Consider the following 24,572-nt stretch of genomic DNA (forward strand, 5'->3'; position numbering starts at 1 on the left):
ATATTTCTTAAAGTAATGCATTAAAAAAGGTGATTATGTGTTTGTGTTTGTGCTGAAATTCTGGTATTGTATCAGCACTAGAATGGAACATTTTCAAACAATTGCCTGCCCTAATTCAGATTTAAAAATATCATCAGCTCATTTATCTGGTCTTTCTTTCACTCTACTATTTAATTGTCTTGCTTTCTGCTTCTCTCTCTCTTTGCTGCTGTGTATTTTGTGTGTGAGACTGCTTTGTTTAATTTGTGCATGTCCGCTCTCTTGGCTAGCTATGGCAATTAAGAGAGATAATGCTTTGTGCCCACTCCCAAACAGATTGAGCTAAAGAAGGACTGTAAAACTGAGTGAGTTAGCGAGAGAACATGAGGCACGAGACGGAGAGAGCAGCAGAGCTACAGTACAGGAAGAGGAGAGTGGGGTGGGATGAAAGGCAGAGCCTGAGGTAGTGTCTCAGCCTACATTTAAGAGTAGCCCACCGGGGTTAACCGAGCCCATGACGATACACTCTTGGTCTGTTCGTCTGCTTCCTTCCCTCTCACTTGTTCTTTCCACTTGAAGGTAAACTCCTTTGTTTTGTTCTTTCGACTCCTGAGATCTTGAAAGGGAGACCGAGAAACAGGAGGAGCATTAAGAGACTGAAGCTGGATGACAAACAAGCGAAGGGGTTCTTATCATTTTTCTTGCCAAGAGAAAACGAGAGTGCGTGTTTATCTCACTCACACACACATAGCACATACAGTATTATCCCTCTCGTACATATTGTTACAGTGTACATGATGCACAATGCAAATGATCCCACTCATGAACAACACACAGGACATTTCATCCCACTCACACACAGTACACATTCATAATGTTCATTTGTCACATTTAGAGCTTACATAAAAACACTATTTGCTATTTGATTGACTTAACCATTATGCTCTCTTTTGTTGACTCAATAGTATTTTATTGCTGATATCGATTATATTTTCACAACATTAAATATATGTGAGTTACACAAAAACAACTCTCACCTGGCTACAGTTGTTTCCTTTTCATCTGCCATCTGTCGAGGTTGGCGTCATCTTTGTAGCATGCAATTCAGAGCATTTTGAGCTTCACTACAGCATGCATTATGATGATGGACCTGATAGTAGTAAGTGCCACGATTATCTACTCTGGTATCAACAAATGAACCATAGTCACAATGAAGTGCATACTCAGCGGCGGTATGGCTTTTAGAGGTGACTAAATGAAAGTGCTTTCTCAGATTTTTTTTATCTCCATTATTCATACGTGACGTCAAACTGTAACCTCATGCTTATCTTCCTCTTTGCAGATGCATACAGCATGGATGTTCTGTGACATATATTTGAGCAGTTGCATTGCCTGGCTGGTCTTTTTTAACAAAGGAGCTGTTTGGTGAAAGATAGTATAGAAAAGGAAAACTCCTCTCTGTGCTCTGCTCCTGTTGCTTGTACCATGACAGCGCCATCTGTTACTGGCTGGTGTTCAGGCTGGCCATAACCAAAACACACAGACTGTTTGTGGTTTTTCTTTGATATTGCAGTGACATGTTAACACAACATGTCATATATAGCCGTGAGCTGGAAGACAACATGGCAACACGAACTGCATGTGAATGTCCTGAGATAACTTGGTTGTGTTCCAGATATTTATGAATCTGCTTAGAGGTGATATTCAGTCTGTGCCTTTTGGCGGAATAATTATTAAGACAGCTTATTTGATCTATATAGACACTAGGAAAATATTCATCTCTTTAATGTATAGTGCTATGTATATTGCTAATGTGAGCATAAATGATGAATGTAGTAATTGCCTTTTTGAATATTCATTCCTAACATGCAGAATAATTAAAAAGTGTAATTATACAGTTGTAGAGGAGCACTAGGCACCTTCTGCTCCTGCACATAGTTTGAAAATGGGAACATGATAGTTCCTTCTCTGACCTTTGAAACAGTGGTTAGTTTAGGAAGGTTTAGGGCAAAACTGATTGTGTGTTCAGTTTACTTTAATCTTGAGAGGACATCTAAAGTCGCAGCCTTCAAAAGCAGCATATTTTATTGTAAGATTCTTAAGTTATGTCATTTTTATATATATATATAAAAAAAGTCTTTGACTCTTGGATGATGTAACAAAGCATTTTAGCCTCACCTCTAAGCTTTAAGCTGATTATTCAATTTGCTGGCGGCATTGGTTAATCATTTCATTAGAAATCCACGCTAGCTTCCCAACGCCTGTTTCTGGTTTCCCTATTCTTCTGTGATAACAAACAGAATAACCTTGGGCAAAACAAGCAGTTTGAATCAGTCAACAGGAGTGAGGAAAATTGAGATAAGCATTTTTTTACTATTTTCTGATATTTTATACATAGATCAAACGATAGTAGAGGAGGTTATCAGTAGATTTCTTGGTGATGAATATAATCATTGGAGTTGCAGCCCCACTGGATAGTGTAGTAGTGTGAAATTGCAATTATGAAAGCAATGTGGTTACCCCTCTGCATTTATTTCTCAACAAATCACCAGACTATACATGCTTGTTTATTGTGTTGTTTCATCAAAAGCGCAACACTTTGACCTTCTGTCAAGGGTGTCACCATTTTGTTAAATTATCATTTAGCTTTGAATAAGTTTTCTACATTCAAACCACACAGTTAATAATCATCTGGTCTCTAAAAGTCAAAGCTGTTCATTCACAGTTGAACCATTTAGCTGTTCATTGAAGCTAGTTTAAAACCATTAGTCTCATAATTTAAAGTCTAGTAGTACTGTGCAAGTCATTATATTGAGTTAAGCGTCCTACTGCCATCTCCATTCTAGCTCTCCTCTAAGAGACTGAAGCTGTGGCTTTGCTTGGTTGTGAATCCATATGCATTAACATAATCAGATTAAATCATTTTTAATGTCTATTAGACATTCTGCGAGACTCTCCACTCATGCAAATGAGTGCTGCTCACTGAAAGGAAATGTTTTATTCTGTGAGGGGGATGGATATGGATAATTTGCTGTGAACAAGGTCACGTTGAGAACAAAGTGAAATATCATGATTGTGGCGATTCAGAGCTCTTCTCAGGTCTCCTCATACAGTAACGTCAGATAGCTGAGATAGCAACAGTCGCCGACAGTCACACAAACACAATGTGGGGAGACTAATGCAGACAAACAGGAAGCCTACAGACGAGAGGCCGATAGTGACACGCAGAAAGATCCAGATAAGACTTTGCACTGCCACAACTTCCTGCTGCATCACTCAGCCTGAGGATACACTTTCACACCTTTAGAGGACATCTGACAACACCTTCGACTGGAGAGAAGTGATGCGACTAAAATAGACATCTGGATGTTTATTGTGTCCTGTTGCATTCAGTTTATGTGCTGTGCCCTGACTGCTGTGTGCTTCAGACCAGCGGATCTTTGTACTCTGTGTTCTTCAATCTGATTCATACTTTTCTGCCTTGTTTAATCATAGGGAGCTTGGCTGAGTTACAACTAGTTTTAAGCTTCACCTCTGTTGTGTATTCTAAAACATTCGTAAAACAACTCTGCTTTGGGGAAATGTCAGTCTGTTACTCTTTTATGTCATCATCACCTAAAACCTGGTTAACTTGTGGATTTGAGCAGTGTAGAGACTTAAACCAAGTAATAAAACCAAAGTATATCGCAGGCTGTACTCACACAAATAATAGAAAAAGATCTCTGTGGAACAATATTCTCCAATCAGTCCACTTCCTAGCTTTTCCTGGACTTTCATCTTCATGTCATGGTAGTTATTGGTGAATGTAAGTGCCTCTGGTATCACGTGACCTAAGTGTTGAGCATCAGTCACCTGATATGGGGGAGGATCGTAACCTGTGTCTCTACCACTACCTGGTCACAAGAAGCTGTTAGTCGGACCAGGCTTTGAGATGATTGATTGATTTTTTTTCTCATATAAAGATCTTGAGGTCGAGAACAAACTTCCACTCTCAAATAGAAAAATATGGTAGGTCTTAAAAGAATATTTCAACAATAAGCTTTGTTCACATTCATGCTGAGAGTTAGGTGAGATGATCGATACCACTCGCTTGTCTGTCTGTTAAGTATGAAACTAAAGCACACAGACAATTAGCTTAGCTTAGCATAAAGGTTAGATGCAGGAAGAAACAGCTAGCCTGTCCAACATACCAAAATCCATCTACCAGAACGTCTAAAGCGCAACAATGACACAATTTACCAGCAATGCAACTTCTGTTTTAATATTTCTGTTTGTTTTTTTATTCTAACAAACAAGACAAACAACGTCTTTTGTTTCCTGGAGGTCTTTTAACAGTGCCACCCAACTGTTTCCCCCCTCCTCCTCACCATCATTATGCTAAGCTAGGCTAATAGCCTCCAGCTCTGCACTAGCCAGATGAGATGGTTGGGCACAATGTCAACCAGAAACACAGTTTGTCTGTCAGCCAGCATGTTTTATCATCCTCTCAGCTGGTCAGTAAATTAGGCAGTGAGCTTGTCTGCCAGCCAAACTTTTATTCAGTCGTACTGTACAACAAGATTATGTACCAGCTTATTACATAATCATTCACTCACTGTATTGAGGAGTCACAACAAAACATAATACCTTTTTTTATTCATTGAACTAGCACCAAGTCATATCGTAAACTGAGAACTGCCTCTTAGTCACAGCATGAAAATGTATTGCTATTGCTATTTTTCTAACATGCAAAAATGACTGGGTGACTCAGTGAGTTTTTTTTCTCTTTTTGTCTGTGACCTCCTTTCTCTGCGTTTCTCTTTTCATCTTCATTCTTCAACTACATCTTTTTTCTCTTGTACAACTATGGTTGTTACTTTTCTGGTAGGCTTTGGCATAATTTTTCCCCTCGTTGCTTATCCTGTCTTTCATTGGGAATAACTATATATGCCTCTGTCTACTACATTGCATAGCAACAAGAAAGCCATGTGACTAACCCCCACAGCAACCCCGAACGCCAAGACGGTCCTGTCATATGTTTTCCTAGTTTAATTTTTATCTTTTCTTGTCTTTTTTTATATATCACCTGTTTGCTTTCATCTGCTGCCTGTCAGCATCACTCAATCATCCCCTTAATCTCCATCTGAATGCCTCATGCTTGATAAATCTGCCCACATGGTTTGATTTGGTCACTTTCCCAAGTTTGGGATCCTGGTGGATGTTTTGGACACCGGCAGTAAGAACAGCGGATGTTGCGTAAGAGGATGCACTAACAGGGACCAGCCTGTTGGTCCAGAAAGCTTTTTAAAGGGGTAGCTTTTTATGCCATCCGTTTCCATCCCATTTCCCACACTTGTTAATATGTACTCACCTTTAAGATGCCCAGAGAGAGAGAGAGAGAGAGAGAGACAGAGTGAGGAGACAGCGATGTCACCTGACAGGAAGTGAGCCTGGACGGATCGATTGTGTCACCGTTAGGATGGTCTGGTGTCCTCTGTGCCCTGTGAGTCAGCACTTAGAGCAGAAGATGACACTACTGACTGACAGACAACACACACACGCAGAGTTAATAATCTGCCAGGTGGAACACATTTAGCACGCACAAGCGATCACTCACACCTGTCACAGGCTCACATGTGCATGCAAATGGATAATGATGTACACACACACACACACACACACACACACACACACACACAGCATACAGCATACACACACAGAGGAGCACACATGTTATTGCCTGCATCCATAACATCCTACACCTGACAGTTGAACGTCTTCTCATGATGTGATATCAGGCCGTCAGTGTCTGTACTTCACTCTCAATAGGCTCATTCCTTTAATTGATTTTGCATAATATAGAGCTGCTCGGTATAAATGGCTCACAGTCGGCGCTGCTGTGCTCTTATCAGCAATCACCAGTTATAATGAATCTGCTCTGCTGTATAATACCTGTCATAGGCCTTTTGTTTGTGGACTGAGCTTCATGGGAAGAGAGGAGCAGGAAAGAGGGGACAGCCCCCTCATGAAAAGTCATTTTGAAATGGTTGAGATAGAGCCTTTTATTTAAAAGCAAATCACCAGTAAGGATGACAGCATAAGAATACTACAACACTGTATGATACTATTAAAATGGGTTTGGAGGATGATGTTTACTTTCATTCATAGATTTAATTCTGTTTTCAATCAGAATTTTCCACTGAAAAAAAACAAAAGAAAAAGAGATTTCAGAACAATCCATGTCTTTGACATCAAATCTTTAACTGTCAGTTAAATTCCCACTTTTGTAATTAATCAGCTATAGCCGAGTTTTTTGCTTGTGCCATGACTTTCTTGTACTTCATGCATTTGTTCCATCCTAACTCAAATTTACAACTGAGAGAGTGCCAGGGAAGCATTAAATGTGTAGTTTAAGTGACCTGTATCCAAGTGATGTTGTTTATATTACTTTTATTTCTGAAATGAGTGTAGACAGTTTGGGACAGTTTTGGGGCAGTGTCTCGGGACCAAGCATGTGGGCATGTGTGTGTGAGAAACTAATGGCCCTGTGCCAGCCGAGGGCCTGCAGGGGGATAATTGCTCGTCAAAGCTTCTGCACGAGTCATTACCACGGATTTAACCTCTGACCCCCCCACAGCAGGCTGACCGGAGTGTTGTAGCCAATGAGAGCCCGGGATTTCATTATTGGGAGCAGGGAGACACAGGCAGGGGTTGTTGGCTGTCACATCTTTGTGTCTGTGTTTGTGGTTTCAGCCTTTTCTCTGTTGGTTACCTTTGACATTGTCTGTTTATATTATCCTCTTAATATTGCTGCTTTACCATGCAACCCTGTCACCGACAAAATACCTTTGCTTACCACTAATTTGCTTTGCCAAATATGTTTTGATGGGACTGTAATTGCTGCCAGGATCATAGTGAGGTGGTTGGGTTGGGATGGTTGAGCATACAGAATGCAGGGCTTCAACACTGGAGACTCAGATTCATGTCCTGAGTCCAACGTGTTGTTTTGGCCACTAAAACACTCAATTAAAACAATATAACAGTAACTTACAGTATGTTTGGCCACTTCAGGCAGCAGAACAAACTGGAAACATTTAACATTTCTTACAGTTTGATTATGGAGTTATTGCCAACTTGTTAGCAAACAGTTGCTTATTTACAGATCCAGCAGATACGGTCCAACATTAGTATTCACTTTGAGTCCATTTTTTCGCCACCTGGGGAATGTAACTCCAATGTTTACTCTCTTTTAGCTCAGTATTTGGTCTCCACCAGCTCCTGAGGGAAATTTCTGACTCTTTAGCTGTTAAATGCTCCAGTATGTTCACTGGTTAGTCACTAACTGCGTCTGTCTGCTGTTTGGTGCTGAGCAGGTTATATACAGAGGGATCATCAGGGTTGAATTATATAAATTCACAAGCTTTTTCTAAACTTATTTAGAAAAAGCCAAAATATTTAAGTTGCCAAAACATAATCATGAGAAGGTAAAATCATGTCTTACTATCCAGGAGCAGATTTACATTCAATATGAACATTTTGTGTGAGCCGTGAATTGTATGTTGATGTGTATATGAAATATATGTTTCTATATTATGTTGATAGCAAATGTAACTCAGCCAGTATTGATTGACTTGTTTGCTTCTTTCTTTCCCACCTGCACTGCCCACTCCCTCCCTCATTCCTTTCTCCTGTCACTACTTGTCATTCAGGAGGTGTTTCTTGAGACCACCTGGATGCAAAAACCTCCTGCATCCTGCAAAACAAACAGAAAAACATCGATTTGCTTCACAACTTTTGACAGACTCAGCCAGACACGTCTGACGCTATTACACATACACACTTAGTTTCTCTCTCTCACATGTTAAAAGTTGTTTCTGACTCGCTGCTTTCTCATCAGCTCTGGTGTCGGTCAGCACAGGCCCACACAATAGCAGCATGCACCATTGACCCCAATGAATCATACCCTGTCTGACTGACAGCACCACGCGCCTCGCCGCTACTCCTCTGTCACACACAGATTGAGCCTGCATGATGGATTACACAATGGATTATGATGGATTATAAGACTGGCATTCACATAAAAACACACAAACACTGTTTGGCTCCACCAGATCAGCAGACACTGACTCACAGTTTTGTGATCCGCTGCAGGATGAGATATTCTTTTTGATTTACTGGCTTTATATCAGAGCTGATTCAGTGAGCTGATTCATTCAGTCTCACGCTCATGATCACCTTCGTTATTTTATTTGTTTAACACAAGTTGTCAGTTTCTCACTGTGCGCTCTGGTGAAAATGGAAAAACAGTCGGAGATGTCAATGTTTGCTTCTTTTGACTGTGACTCTAAATGTGTTGCTATGGCAACGTTGTACATTCCCTTCCTCCACTTTGCTCTTCATCTTTCTTCTTCTTGGCCAATTCATTACTGTGATAGAGAATTTGTTCTTGATTAACCTAATTGGATCTGAATGGGTTTGAATATTTAAAAAGAAAGTGTCTCGTTTCCAGTAAAGCTTCAATTTTCAATTCTAACTTCATTTATGCATAAGTGGATGTCTGAATGAATCCAAATATCTCCATCTGCCTGAAAACAGAGGAGGAGGAGGATGATATAGTGCAGGATTGTTTGGCTGTAAACTGAGTGTGTGTGTTTGTATTTGACCACAAAACTAGAGACAGCTTTATATTGCGAGATGGCAATGTGCAGCATACTAACTGTGTCTATCTCTCTTACTCACACACACACACACACACACACACACCTTCGTAACCAGATTGAAGCAGGATGAGCCCAGGCTGCATGACCATAACCGTGACAGAGTGATTTAAAGTCACATTTACACACACGCACACACACACACACACACACACACACAGACATAGACACACACACACACACTTTATATCCTCCACCACTGACACATTCCCACCTCTCTTATCTTCTTGCTTTCCCAGTCAAGTGAATCTACAGCGTGTTATTCATAATTCCTTACAGCAGCCTATAGCTGCTGTCCTGTAACCTTCACTGACTGCCACCACTGTGACTGCTTATTACGTGGCCAGGACAAGACAAGTTGATATGAACTTATATGAACTAATATTTTCTCTGGTGAAACACATAAATAATGTTAAAATTGTGGACAAAATATACAAAGTATTGCTAGTTACTAGAATTATTTTATGAATATTAATTATATAAAAATTAAAAATTATATGTATAATGTTTTATATGTATGATGTTGTCATATCATGACACTGATGGATCTTTCTGTGAAGTTTTTTTCATTGCTTACAATTTATAACATCATTACCAGTACTCGGGAGTACTCGGATACCACGGAGTCTTTAATCTGCACAGGAGGTTAATGCTGGCCCAGCACCTCAACGCTGCCCCAATCAATATTGTTAAATTAACAATGGATCTTATAGCTATATATAATGAAAATGTGTCGCAACAGAGAATCATCACCCGACTCTGCAGATGCCCTCGGCCTCAGCAGCATTGCAGCGTCTTTCAGCTCGTTGTTTTGGTTTTCCAGCCTGCAGCGTTACTGTTTTGGTTGATTCACTCCTGCCCAGCACCAAACAGCAGACAGACACAGTTTGCGACTATCTGCTGAACATAGTGGAGCATTTAGTAGCTTAGGGGCTAGACATTCACATCAGGAGTTAGTGGAGATCAAACCTTTGCTCAAAAAGAAGTGAAAACTGGATTTCTTTTCGTTAGGGGCACATCTCTGATTCTTCCTGGATTTGTGAATATGCAACTGCATCTTACACATTCGCCATATTAACTTTATAAGGTGATAATATGTGGATATTCTGTTTACAGCTTGTTGTGCTTCCCCTAAATGGCCCCAAAAAAGATCAATTCATGCTGGTTTAATAAGACACTCGTTTTTTTCCCTTTAATTAATCACCCATCTGTCAATCAGTCTGTCCAATAAAGTGAACTGCAGTACACCAGTTAGCAATGTAGCCTCAAGGTTCCATTGTAAGTTCATACTTTTTTTGGGGGGGGGTTTGCCGACACTCACTCTGTAAACTTTAATTACTGACTTTGAAGTCAAGAAAGCAGTTTGAGAGGAGGTGAATACAAATCATTACAAAGTAACAGCACACACTAATACGAGAGATATGTAACCGTGTTGGAGCATCCACAGATGGACGTTTCTGCCCCCCTCTTCCCTCTGCTGCTTCTATCGTGTGTGCCCATCATACCTTTAGCAGGAATACAAGTAGCAGGACTCTAATGTGACCTTTACTGGTGATAAATATGTGGCTGGCTGCTGGAATATAGAATAAAGAGCAGCACTCCTATTTAATCTGCTTTTTTACAGTACAAATGCTTTGGGCCAAATGCCCTTTTGCAGCATTCATTTGAGATAACAATGTTATAAAGCACAGTGGCTGCAAGAGACTTCTGGCTTTATGGGAAGATTAGATTGCTTTGCCCTGGTGGGTTTTCATTCTGTACTGTCTTTAATAGTTTAGTCGACTCTATAACCCTAAAAAGGCATTAGAGTGGAAGAATGAGTTTTCTTGACTTCCCACATTTCAATTATTCATCAGTCAGTGTGTTAATTTTGAGGAAGGAGAGAGCAGAATGAGAATAAAGCAGGATATAGAGGAAATATTGAGGAGAGACACATGAGTGATGAGTTATGAAAAGACGGTGAAGAGATTTATTGAGGCTGAAAATAGTAAGCACATAGAAAAAGTCAGAGAAACGAGGCAGGTAAGATTAAATCCCTTTCCCTGTAATATGTGGTTTGAAACATTAGATGCTCCACCTAAGAGTGAATCAGTGCCATTTGATGATTCGTTGGCAGAGTCAAGCTGCTGTAGATGTGATGAATCATGAATCAAAAAGCTAAGAATATGTTCTGGAGGGAAGCTTGACTAGCGTATCCTCAAGTGATTCAGCTTTTGATTGAGAAAGAGCAGCAATGAAAGTGTGGATTTGAGAGACTACAGGTTAAGGAGCGAGTGAAAGGAAAGACGATTGCAGGCAGGTTCCAGAGCAACTATGGCTGAAGAAAAGAGGAGTGTAACACAGAAGGGAAATCAGAGGAATATACTGTTGCACTTCTCACTTTTTTTGTCTTTTTTTTCCCCCTCTCTCCTCCCCCACCCATCCCCCTTCTCCTCTGTTCTCATCTTCTGAGTGCTGTAGCGAAGGACGATGTTAAGCCACTTCCAGCTCTACGTCCAAACCTAATGCATTTCCCTTAAATATTTCAATACGATCCTTCTCTGTTCTGCAAGGTTGAGTACAAGCTCTCCCTCAGCAGGCGCCCACAGAGGCACACTGCCACCGATAAAATCCTGCCCGAGGTTTGATGTCTCAGAGTGCTAGAAACAACTGCTGTAGACTCACATCAAAAAGAGGGAGATATACTGTAAGCGAGGCAGGAATGTGGGTGGACTGCAAGCTGGGGTATAGATTATAGATCGAAGGAGATGCGTCAAGTAACCAATGTGTGTTGTGTGACTGTGCGTTTTTTATTTTATGTGTGCGTCTGATTTAATGCACTTCCTGTGCAGATGCAGAGCCAGCCTGCTGGCTGATGCAACATGGAGCAAACTTATATTGTTTGTCAGATGTGGTTTTGCTCTTCAAACTCTGACAGGCACTCCAGTTAAGCACGCAGACGAGCAAGACAGGCCTATGAGCAAACCCAATCCACACATGAAAATAACACCTAACACCAATCCACTTCTCGCTGTATGAGTTGTTATGTAAGACGATAACTGTTCCTTGGCTATAATGCTCAAAGACACATCCACTGGTGGCAGCAGGAGCAGCAAGCAAAGCCTTTATGGTTCAATAATTTCAGTTCTTTATTATGGTCTACACCTGTCCTCCCTGGTCCGCGTATCCCTCCATCACTTCATCACTCCTGCCATTATATTTCATGGCAGCAGCCGTCATGGGGCCGGACCTGGAGGAAATTAAAAATCTTTGTTGCTTTGTTGCTCTCCCCTGTGTGTGGGCGGATGTCCATAAAGTCATGCATTACGACCTGCAGCATGCACACACAGAAACACACTGTACTCAAGATAAAAAGCATACACATTTACACCTACACATGCTGTACTATAAGCTATACATTTACTCAGGGTGACAAGTGAGCACACAGACCCAAAGCCAAACAAAGACACAGTATATTCATTAACCTGAGGGCCACTCAGTGGTGAATGTGCCACCTATCATCTGTCTTGTATCGATGGAGCCTTAAATATAATCAAGACAAATATTGACCTGCTCTTTGTTCTCTTATATGTTCTAGTTGCAGAACCAGTAACCGGAAAAGTCTCATCTTGACCAGTACATCCCCCACTCTGCCACGGCCGCACTCCCCACTACCTGGACACATAGGTCAGTATATCTTGGGCTCATCATATTTAATTTTTTAGAATTTACAATTTAGCTGTGTTTACTTGTGATGAATATACTTGTGAATAATTAAAACGGTGTTTTCAGTGTCTCTGACAATGACTGTTCAAAAAATCTAAACTTGAGGGTCTGCCTTCATGTTCATGATATCAGCTGATAAGAACGCAAGATTTCCTTAAAAGTGAGGTGGACTAAATGCAATGGAGCTGACTTGTAGAGTTAACTAAAACCTAAAATGATGTGGGGTTGTCTGTATGTATTCTAACAGGAAGCAGTCCGTTGGACAGCCCGCGCAACTTCTCACCAAGCGGACCTGCACACTTTTCCTTTGCGTCTTCTCGCAGGTTGGCATCCCTCCTTTCCCTTTATTCGCACAATAAGTCACACAAGCAACGTTTCTAAAGCAATGCAAAACTGTTGATAGGATTATTTTTACACTCTCTGTCACATACGCACACGCACACAGTGAAAGACACACACAGACACACCAAACAGTGAAACTCTTCAGGGAACACACTCACCCACACACACACAGGAACATGCAAAATGGAACTGCGTGCCGCTGCCCTGTCTTTGTCCTGCACTGCTCCCCCCGAGTGTGTGTGTGACAGAGGTGTGACAGCAGGCCGAGATGAATGAGGCGTGCTGCCAGGACTTTGCCTAGACTTGCATCCCTCATCACTCACTCAGAGGACATGTCAGACTTGTCAGGGGATGGCTGGAGAAGGCCTGAGGGAAGAGAGGAATAAAAGGAGCAAAAATGTAATTGGCTAGATTGAAAGGAAGTGAAGGTGGTGGAATTGCTTTAGAATAACCGCCGTTTGTGTTGTTTGGAGGGACTGAAATAAAAACTGAAATTGGAGGTTTGGCTGTGGAGACAGCGATAGAGAAAACTGTTGTTATTGTTTGGGATTCTGACATATGTTTTCTGGTTTTCATGTTTGTTTTTATTGTTTGTTTTTTTTTTTTACAGGGCTGATGGTCGTAGATGGTCCTTGGCTTCTCTGCCTTCCTCAGGATATGGCACCAATACACCCAGTTCAACAGTAAGTTGAAGAGACACAAGAAAGCCATACACTCACAGCTCATATGCAAGTGTTTGATTTGGCATTTATTTATCATCATCTTGGAGCATCTTGTCTTGACAGCAGAAGACAATAATTACTAGGGAAGCCCTGATCCAACTGTTTATCTCCTGATACCTCAATTATCTGATTTCATCAGCCACCCTATACTAATTTACACCTCAATATCATTGTTTTGTTCTAAGTTAAAATCTGTGTACCTCACCGTGTGGAGGCCACACGAAATATGGTGACCAAATGAACATAACTAATTGCTGGAATTCTGAATTTAACCGTATTTAGTGTGGATCAGTTAAGTCCAAGTCATTATCAGCACTGAAACCACTCTGCACATTGTCACCATTTTACAGACATACTTAGATATATATTTCTAAGCCTAAACAACAGATATTACAGTTCAGCAAGTCTCCTGATTTCCAGGCCAACGCTTTGCAGTGGCAGATCCACCACCATTGCTGCGTGAGTGGGTGAATGAGAATTAAATTGTAAAGCGCTTTGTCCTGCTGAGGTTGAGAAGCACCATGTAGGTGCAGGTTATTTAACACTCATTTCCAAGAAAGGCCTTCAACATCAACATGTCCACATAAAGTGGCTGTAGTTCAGGGGAAGCGAGGGCCATTAGTCGCAGGGCTGGTGGCTGTCGAAATGTCCTTCAGCAAGACACTGAACCTGAAATGGATCCCAGTGAGTGCGTCTGTGAAAGAAACACTCTCAGAGAATGCATCAAAATAGTTGTGTGTTTTCTCTCTTCACGAGGTCGCCTATTCGGCTGCAACTTCCCTTCGTCTATTGTGTATCATTACAGCGGCAGCCACTGAACCTTATGCTCTCTCAAATGTGGGGTAGAGCTGACTAAGTGTGTCCTTGTAACAGAAAACATTGTGGTATTCAAGCAGGACACCACAGCATCGCAGCAATCACCTGAAGTAAAATGTGAGGCTTCTGGTGAGAATTGTGCCATTTTCACAGAGAAACTGCTTCATGTTTTCCCCTCTTCATAGTGTGACAAGTGAAAACTCACAAGGATCAAACACGGCACTGTCTTTCATTTCCACTTTTACCTAAGAAACAGGAGAAAACTAATTTACACTAAAGTATGAGAGCTGCTTTTTCTTTTCTCCATGATTTAGCAGCATAAGTCATGAAACCAACATACAAAATTAGATTTTCGATTTTTCATCTATTGCTAAATTGATGAGGTTGGTTTTGTATCCTTTGCATGAATATGCATATCAAAGAATTAATTTGCATCTATTTTCATGCATAAAATCGTTGTGTGCTATTCTGCTTGTAAATTCATGTTCTAAAGTTGCATGTTCTACTTTTGCTGCGTTCCACTTTGAAATGATTATACGCTACACTTGCAGCTAAGTACCATGCACACTCAAACACACACAAACACACGCCGCTGTGTTCTTTGACTTTGTACTTGCTGCTGCGAGTGAGTCTCAGATGATTACTCCTATGCTTTTTACTGCTGAAGAACATGCAACACATGTAAACCAGAACTAAAAATAACTCAGTTGCTAAGATATGATCAACCTGATATATCTGCAGCTTATGACTGAAAAAGGCAAAAAAAAGCCAAGCAGGGTTAATGGAAATGAAAGGTAACCAATCTGGATTTGTGCTTTGCAGTTGCAAACAGTTCCAGTATACTATGTCTCTATCCATCACTTTATCCCCAGAGAGGCAGAGATGGATGACAAAGAGGGGCAATAGAGACAAATAAAAGCGAGTGTAGGTGGAAGTGAAACGTGTTTTGAAGCAAACAGGGAGACAACAACAATGTTCACGTTTGTCTGAGCGAAAGATGTTTGAAGCATAAGAGGCTACTCAGAAAAATGAACACTGCCAAGGCCCATTTGGTAAATAGTCCATTTGAGAAATGGACCTTAATGAGTGTGACGCTCAGGTGGAGGCATGGTGTTGACTCATAATCTACTCCCTGTACCTTTGTGTCAACTTGAGCACAATCGCCTCCTCTGCATCTTTGCTGCTTTTTCACACATTATTTCTTTCATTGACTGCCTCTCATGCATCCCCTCACATCATATACAGAGATGTACATTGCAGAGGTACTTATTGATCTCTTTTTAATAGTAGATGAGGTTGAGGGTAGTTCCTCTGTCTCTTCACGCTCCTCTCCACCTCCATCACTCCTCTTGCCCCCTCCATCCCGTCAGTTTCAGTGCTCTGCTGGTTCTTACATGGGCCATTACTCGCTTGATTAGTTACGGCAGAACCTTTGCATACTGAACAGACCAGATGAAAGGAGGTGTGTATGTGTTTGTGTGTGGAGGAGTTTCCCGTATGAAGAGGCGGGTGTCAAGCAAATTTTTACTGAATGCTGGAAATAGTCGGAAATGTAAACAGTTGACAGTGGAGGAAAGACTAGATATAGAAGATGGAGTAACTAAGAAGGATGAGACCTTACCCTTTTGGAAATCTGTAAGGTATTGTACTGATCGGGCTGCTTTGACACTGCTTTACCTCTACACTGCAGTTTTATACCAGGACAAATCCAGCCCAGGTGTCATATCACTAACAAGTTCAGATTTGATCTATCTTGATTCGCTATCTAGTTAAAATCAGCTGATCAGTGTTAACTTGAGGTCTCATAAACAAACAAGGTCTTGTATTACGTGGGCTGTTCATATATATGCGAATACTCCAAGGCATCAAAACACATCATCAGAGGTGTTGAAGCTGAATGACAGGTGATCCAGCTGTGTCACCATCTTCAGAATTGTGTTTCCTCGTTTCCTATTTCCTTGCATCTCTCATCACGACTTAATTGGGAGGGACTAAGATCCAAGTGAAGGAAATCTGGATGCAATTAAGTGACTTCAGATGCACGCTGTGACTGCATGAATGGAGCAGGACAGATATTATTTTATTTGTGACAACCATCATATCCAATGGTATTTCCCTCAGCCTCTCTGTGTCTCCAGGGAACTTCTTAATTGATTCTGTTCACTGGGCTTGCAACATTCACAACATCGTCATTTTAGTGCTTTTCTGCAGCTCGTGAGTGGCTAAAACCTGAAAGGAGTTTTTAATGGATTTTTGTAGCAGAAATCGTTGTGTGGCCGAAGCCAGCCGTGGTGTCCCATTGGGAAATGTGTTCATTAAACCTCCCATTGATCCAGGCTGGTTTTTCCCTCCTGCGCTGAAGAAAAGTCTTTTGTTTAAGACCGAGTGGCGCTGCCATTAACCCCCCGAGGCAGAAGACACTTAAAGCAGCAACTTTTACATGGAGTGACTCTTTCATTCCCTGCAGTCTTTTTGCTTTGGTTTTCGTCCACATTATTCTTTTTGCCCTCCTACACTAACTCCTTCTGGATATTTTTCTTGTTTCTCCAGCTCTCTCTTTTCCTTGTTTTTAAGTTAGTTGCTTCTTTGTTTCAGTTCTTTCTACCCACTCACATCATAGTACACCTTGTGCTCTCTTCTCTTCTCTTCTCTCCTCTTCTCTTTCTTGTTGATTTCTCCATCACTGGATATCTGTTTTTAGACCAAAGACTTTGCAGCCACATGGAGGCTTTTAAAAGGATCCAACAGAGAGCAGTTCACATCTTAACCTTGTCTCTTTTTCATGTCTGCAGTCATCCAGCTCATCCCAGGAGCGTCTCCACCAGCTGCCCTTCCAGCCGACCATGGACGAGTTGCACTTCCTGTCCAAGCACTTTGGCAGCACCGAGAGCATCACGGACGATGACGGGGGCCGACGCTCACCACATGTCCGCCCTCGCTCTCGAAGCCTCAGGTGAGAGCACGGCAGGTCACGGGCAAACGAATACCCCCCGACTATGCATCCACTTTGATTTAGGTTTTTTTTAATTCATCCTTGCAAGCAGAAGCCATATAAGCACTTAACTGCTTGTAGTAGCAGGAAGTAGCCCCTGGTGTCTGACTTAACGTTGCTATTTTCAACATACAGCTGAAAATAATGATTTGACATTTCTCTCCAGATACAAAACAATCATGATTCATTGTTTTACCATCAGGTTGTTTTCTGGCTATAGCAGTGATGCTGAGTAATTTTTGATTATTCAAAAATATGGCAAAAAAGCCTCATTTGAGTGAGCAGTTGATTTGTGGAGATTATCTGGAGAAGAAAAAATAAACAATAACTAACCAAAACTCAACAACATTTCAAGCTTTTATGAAAGCCTGTTGAGCTGTCCTTTAAGATTATGAAAGGGAGACCTTAATTAGTTTGCAGCAAGTGCTTCATTCTGCCATGAAGAGATGCAGATGGCTCTCAATCATTCATGTAGAGCACAAGCCTTTTTGTTACTTATCTTGTATAATCTACCTTCTGTGTATCTATCAATGCTGTTGAATGCTGTGCTTTCTGCAGCTGCCATTTAATGAGAGGAGGGACTCAGTTTGTTTACTCTTTTATCATTAAAGACAGTATCCTGCATTATCATTTAAACAAGGGCTCTCATCTTTCAGGTGTATTCTGTGTTGTTGAGTGTCTGGATTTACCCTTGCTGTTATTAGATTATAATATTATATGAATAAATTATTATATTAATAAATGGTAGAATGGTAGAACTATTCACATCCTTTAACAAAGTTAGAGTACTATAAAATGCTTCACTACAAATCACAACATTCAGCATCTTACAAGTAGGTAAGAGCACATAAATAGTAGTAGGCAAAAATGTACTTGAAGTATCAAAATGTGGAACTGGGAGGTTATAGTTGGACACAGTAATCCATCATTGGTCTTTTTATGAGATTTGGTGACAATAAGAATAATACAAAATTATACCAACCTTACCACTCAAGCTATCGCTATATACCTTACTATAAATCCATAGCAACATATTTTGTAAGATAATCGGATATTTGCATGTAAAATCTAAACATGCAAAACATATAAATGTAGTGGAGTAAAAAGCCCTAATTTACCTCTGAATTTTATTGGATTAAAAAAGTAGCAGAAAATGGAAATACTCAAGCAGAGTACGTGTAAGTGTCTCAAAATGTTAGCACAGCACTTTTTACCACCCATATTATATCAGTTTCAGTGTCCTGTGCTTTAAGGCTCTCCGGAGTGCAGCAGTTGCTCTATTAACAGAAGTCTCTGGTGTGCACACCCTCCAACCACACCTATTATAGCCCCCGCTCTGGATGCAACATGCCCCAACTACATACAACACGTCACTACTAATCAGTATTCAGTGTTCATATGAAGCTCCTCAGCAGTCGCTGCCCTAGATAATAATCTCATGGCTTCAGTATAAGTATTCAGTATATTTTTTGTTGTGCACCTTGACATGCCTCATTATCACTTTTCATATCACAGCTTTCTGTGAAACTGAGCCAAATTGTCTTTGCCCACAAGACACCTTTTCATAACATGCTTTTCTTTTGTGAATGTCAAACTCAGTGCTGTTTGAGCTAATGTGAGATTAAAGGTTTGGGGCTTATTCTCTGCCACCGGTTGATTTAGCTTCACCTTATATGCATATTTGTGTATGGAAGTGTACATGTTTGTCTTCAGGTATTCATGCTCGTCTGATGTCTGATGCCTGTGTTGGAGGACGGTGGCGTGATGTGCAGGAAGACACAGGATCCATTAGAGAAAACGGAGTGTAATGAATTTTTGATTGGCTGATTAGCATAATGTACAGACAGAATGGACATGTGGGGAAGCAATGAATTATTTCTTCATTCAAGTGAAAAATATAGAATTGCATCTCTCTGTCGCACCGGCTGCCTGCCGTCCGCCTCTGTTGTTCTCAATCTGGCCTTCTTTGATTTTCTCAGTCAGTGCTGGATTACATTTTTCACTCCTGCTCCCTGTGTTTCTCTCTTCAGCCCAGGGCGCTCTCCATCCTGCTATGACAATGAAATAGTGATGATGAACCATGTCTACAAGGAGCGCTTCCCAAAGGTCAGCCTCATACAAACAAATACACAAGTGCCCAACCATACGCACATCAAATATGCACACGCTGCTCATTGTTTGTAATGGAGAGTCTCAGATCTTTCTGGTGATTGCTGATGAGTGCCACAGGGGTGATCAAGTGTCTAGAACAACAAGTAAACAAGCTAAAAATCATTCCCTAGAAATGTCATCACTGGCCAGCTACTTTTACTGTGAAACACTCAAACCACGCTATTATTTCTCTTGACACAAAAGGGGGTTTGGTTGGACATTTAACACAAAAGGTTTTATCCATGGAGGACAAATAATTGAAAAAAGGGACATATAGATAGGTCATGGGTTTGTTGAAAGAATATTCTGCGTTCCTGATTGGGATCCAGTGCAAAAGGCTGCAAGAAGAGAGACAGCAGTGTTGTTACATGTTTGTTGGGATTGTTGTGAGAGGAGTCCTCCAGCCGAACGCTAGATTAGACAGATCTTGCTAGAGTGTAAAGCTTTTCCTGGGACATAGACAGGTTTCCAGTGCTGTCTTGGCTTTGCAGACTAACATCAAGGCCTTAAGTCTGATGTAAGCCACTACAGGAAGCTAAGCTAATGTAGCTTTGGGGTGTTTGGGCAACGTGAACATCAGAAAGGCTGCTGCATTTTTGTCTGAGTTGCAGGGATATCCTGAAGGATAAACTTGCAGGAAAAAGCCACAGTCACCATTGGCCGAGAACAACAGTCGGAGTCTTTTCCTTCAATAAGGAGCAGCTCAGTTTTTCATAAAATTGGGCTTCAGTGATGAGCCAGGGCAGCTATAATATCCCAACATGTAGATACTCAGGAGTTACAACACCACAGTAAGAACATACATACTAAAGGGAGCTCCCCAGTAGCCTAACTATTAGGGCACATACTACATAACTATATCGTCCACAGTTTAATTCCTTTGTTTCATGCCATATTTCTCTCTCCAAATTTTCCAGTCATACTGCTAAAAATAATTAAGTAGCAAAGAAAGCCATGTTAAGTGACGACATGACCAAGAGATCTGTTGTGGTGGTGGGGAGGAAGTAGACAGTGCCAGCACTGGACCGTGGAGGACAGATACTAATGATGGGGCCCTTGTTGCACAAATTCATCAAAGCTTGGAGTCAATAAAGTCCTGGACATTTTCCACATGGATCGTAGGATTACTTAGGTCTTGGAAGATGTTAGTGGAAGCACATTTTATGTTGCAAACTAGACCTTATAGATGACCTTATCTCAAAGATACTCTATCAGATGCTATACAGGCTGTTAGAATGAACCAACATCCTTTAAGTAGCCCTGGATACATCCTGGTGTGATGGTACTGTGACAGAAGTGACAGAAGTGCGTTTTCAGAGATTTCCTTATGCACACTTATGTACTCAGCTGTTATCTCTGAATATCTGCACCTTTGTACTTTAAACAAGACTTACCTTCACTGACCTCAAACATAAAGACAGCTTTCAGTCAGAGGGCTGCCACTGACGTTTTATTTCACTGTTCTCGGTAAGCTGTTGACACTGCAATGTGTGAAAACTCTGGAGGTCGGCGTAGACCTGACCTACAAGTCATTGATCATGACTGCAAAATCAATTAGATCACGTATCTTGCTCCTGGCCAACATGTAATCAAACTGTAATGTAATCTCCTAAACCTGAGATGTGGATACACGACTCACTGTCTGAGAGAGACGAGAATGTCTATGAACAGGGAAGTGTATGTCATGAAATTTATGTCACTCTGCAAGCAGGTTTCCTTAAACATCTGCGTGTGCACACACACACACTCACACAGACACACACTCACACACACACACCACCATCATCCCGTGCTCATTCACAGTAATGCATTGTGAAGCAACACTAACAAGTTTTTCCACATTTTATTACACCCAGGAATGTGAATGAAGGCTCAACATTGCAGCATCCTCACCATCATTATAAGGAGAATAATTAGCAGTTGCATACCTGAAATAGGTATTTAATGGAAGCTTAATGGAGCCTAAAATCTAATATGTCACATGTGCTTTAAAACATTTGTTATGCAAATGAGTGACTGTAGCTATAGCAGATTTTGGTAGCATCATTTAGACTGGCTCATGTTCTGCCTGATAGACTATTTGACCGCTTCTTGCTTTTTCACATTATATATTGTTTGCCCAGTGTCGTATTTGAAATAACTGTAATCGATGTTTGTATAATAACATTGAATAAAATTAAAACAATGAACCTGTTCTGTTTAGGTTCACTCTCACGGCCCCAATAGCATTGTTTTTACCAACAACTGTTTACTTACAAGTTTGCTGATGATATCATGGTATGCCTATGTTGTCTTCAGTGCTGCCCTGAAATGAACAAAAACATCTTATCATAGGTTTAAATGACTTTTCAAGGTTTTATCCCATCTGAGACAGTACATGCACATGAATGGGTGATGTCATTATTACACAGACCAATTAATATCAGTCGAAAAGCCTTAATTTCAACGAACAGTGTTCCAGTCACATAGTGTCACATCACTTGTTACACATTGGTTGATTGTGTTATCTAGACACCAGCCTGACAACATGACACTAACTCACTGTTAACCACCGTCTCGTATTTAATCAGGCTACGGCTCAGATGGAGGAGAGGCTGGCGGAGTTCATCCAGAACTACTCCCCAGAGAGTGTCCTGCCACTGGCCGATGGGGTCCTCAGCTTCATCCACCACCAGGTGGCTGAGCTGGCCAGGGACTGCCTGACGAAATCACGCGAGGGCCTCATAACCAGCGTCTACTTCTGTGAACTGCAGGAGAACCTGGAGAAGCTGCTGCATGACGTGAGTTGTGATGTGACACTTAAGGGACACTTAATTTACAGTGGTGACACAACAGAGACACAAACAAAGACTGACACTCAAATACACCATAGACTGAATTCCTTGCAACTTAAAAGGAGAGCACCTATTTAAGGTTTGTATGGCTGAGGGAACAAACCTCTTACCAAAGCGGTAAGGCTGGTAGAGTGGATTGTCAGGGTCAAATGTGATAGTGAGTACTTTGTGGATCATGGATGCGGTGACACAGTCAGATAAGTTGGAGGTGGAAATACCAATGAGTTTGCTGGCTAAATGAGTGTTCTTTATTCTTATGTCTGACTGTGAGCATTTGGAAAAAATAGATGGCACCATACGGAAGAGCTGGCTCAGTAATACCACAGTACAGGAGAAGAATGTAAAGCTCAAACACTGCACATCTCTAACTGACTGTCTGTCTGTCCGTCTCCTGTCTCTGTGTCGCTATCAGGCTTATGAGCGCTCCGAGAGTTCGGAGCTCACCTTCGTCATTGAACTGGTCAAAAAGCTCTTCATCATCATATCTCGTCCAGCCAGGCTCCTCGAGTGTTTGGTGAGTTCTTTCCCTCTGCCTGATAATGCTGTCACACACGCTGAAACTCAATACACTGAAACAGACTCACCAAATGAGAATTTATTGAATCAAGTGACAAGATTTTTTTTGGAGGACTTTTTTTATATTCTGAGTTTGTTCTACCTCATCTGCTGGTAAAGACTCCTGTCCTCCCACATGGAGATGGAGGGTCGACGTCTTTACACTGAAGTGGCATTAAAGAATGAGCAGAAGTGGGGCAGGCGGTTCGCTGTGCATTCACTCTGAAGTGATGAAACACAGGTTTTCTAAATGTGTCACAGCTAGAAGCTGTGCTGTCACGGAGTGTGAAGCCTTTTTTAAATCTTTTATGTTAGATTTGTTTTACTTGAGATGAATAAAAAGACTTTATGTCTGTTTTTTTTCTTTTCATGTCCATTTTTTATTTTATTTTCCCTTCTAGTTTAGTGGGGGCACAGGGAAATAAAATGAAAGAGACTTATTTATACAATCACACATGGAATCTGCACTCTATAACAACATACCAGCACACAATCTCATCAGAAACAGAGGCATGGTGTGCCCATATCTCTGTTTTTGATCTTTACAAATCAAAAACCTTAAATTACAGCAAATTAGCAACACAAGATACAGACCCTGTACCCACTTTCTCTTCGTGCCCTGTATCTTTAACCCCTTGGCTACTATTTCAGACGTGATGTATATATACACACAAATTCAAGATTTGTTGCTGAGCGTACAAGCTCTTAGTGTCTGCAGTTCACCTGTACAGGTGCAAGTACAAGAGATTTTAGCCCACTTTGTTCATTCTGGAAAGATTTAGAACGATAATTTGAGTTTTTGAGCTGCCTTCAGAAGAACTGAATAGATTTAAGCTCCTTGTACTCAGACACAAGAAAGTGATAAGTCTTTGTAAAAGATTCATAAGGGGCGTTTCATCTCATCACCTGACTCTTTTTTTTTTGTTGCTGTTAAAGGGGCACTCTACTAATCTTGCACATAAAGTTCAGTCTGTGTGCTCACTGTGTGAAATCACTTGTTTGATCTGTTCTGTGAGAAGAGAAAGTCTGAAAAATAACCTTTGGGTTAAGCTTGAGACTGGCAATGTTTTTAACATAAAGTCTGCATTATAAAGTGCAGGTGTGAGGTTTGAAAAAAAGTGTGCATTTAGAAGCCAGGCGGGGTCTAATGAAAGACGCTATAGAGCTGCATTATGGGAAATGTGTGGAGTGCCCTTTTAAGCCTGTGAAAAACAAAACATTACAAAACAGCAAACATACATACATATCCAGGATCGAAGCAATGTGGATTCGAAAGGATTGTAAAACGCTTCCATCCATCCATCCATTGTCTATACCACTTACCCTTCAGGGTCGTGGGGGGGCTGGAGCCAATCCCAGCTGACTTTGGGCGAGAGGCGGGGTACACCCTGGACTGGTCGCCAAGCAATCACAGGGTCGACACATAAGAGACAGACAACTATTCACGCTCACACTCAACCTAACCTACATATCTTTGGACTTTGGAGGAACACTTGATATCATTAAATGATCAGTCAATGTGTCTGTAAAGTCTGAGTTGTAAATACACAGAGTTCTCCTTTTTGCATTAGTTTTGCATATTTACTATGTCCCCTTGTGTAAGGAAATGGCTGCTAATGTACACTCCTTCCAGCAGATGTAGTTTCACCTTCAGCATTCTTAATACATGAGATGTCAATGTATGAATGTACCGTATTATACAGGTAAAGGTTTTGTTTATACTGTGTCATTCAGACTTTCCACACATCTCTGCAGCAGCAGCATACACTCTCATTGCCAC

General features: G+C 41.1%; 1 protein-coding gene across 1 annotated transcript in view; it reads left to right on the plus strand.

Annotated features, from left to right (window-relative positions):
* Window positions 1–24,572, plus strand: part of LOC139198827 (microtubule-associated serine/threonine-protein kinase 1-like) — a 45,890-nt gene that overhangs the window by 2,213 nt on the left and 19,105 nt on the right. The window contains exons 2-8 of the mRNA XM_070827785.1: window positions 12,253–12,341; window positions 12,628–12,703; window positions 13,333–13,405; window positions 17,053–17,213; window positions 19,283–19,358; window positions 21,974–22,183; window positions 22,650–22,751. Coding sequence (XP_070683886.1) covers window positions 12,253–12,341; window positions 12,628–12,703; window positions 13,333–13,405; window positions 17,053–17,213; window positions 19,283–19,358; window positions 21,974–22,183; window positions 22,650–22,751 — 787 coding nt within the window. The remainder of the gene's footprint in view (window positions 1–12,252; window positions 12,342–12,627; window positions 12,704–13,332; window positions 13,406–17,052; window positions 17,214–19,282; window positions 19,359–21,973; window positions 22,184–22,649; window positions 22,752–24,572) is intronic.

The sequence above is a fragment of the Pempheris klunzingeri genome, chromosome 3 (genome assembly GCF_042242105.1).
Source record: "Pempheris klunzingeri isolate RE-2024b chromosome 3, fPemKlu1.hap1, whole genome shotgun sequence".
Lineage (NCBI taxonomy): Eukaryota > Metazoa > Chordata > Actinopteri > Acropomatiformes > Pempheridae > Pempheris > Pempheris klunzingeri.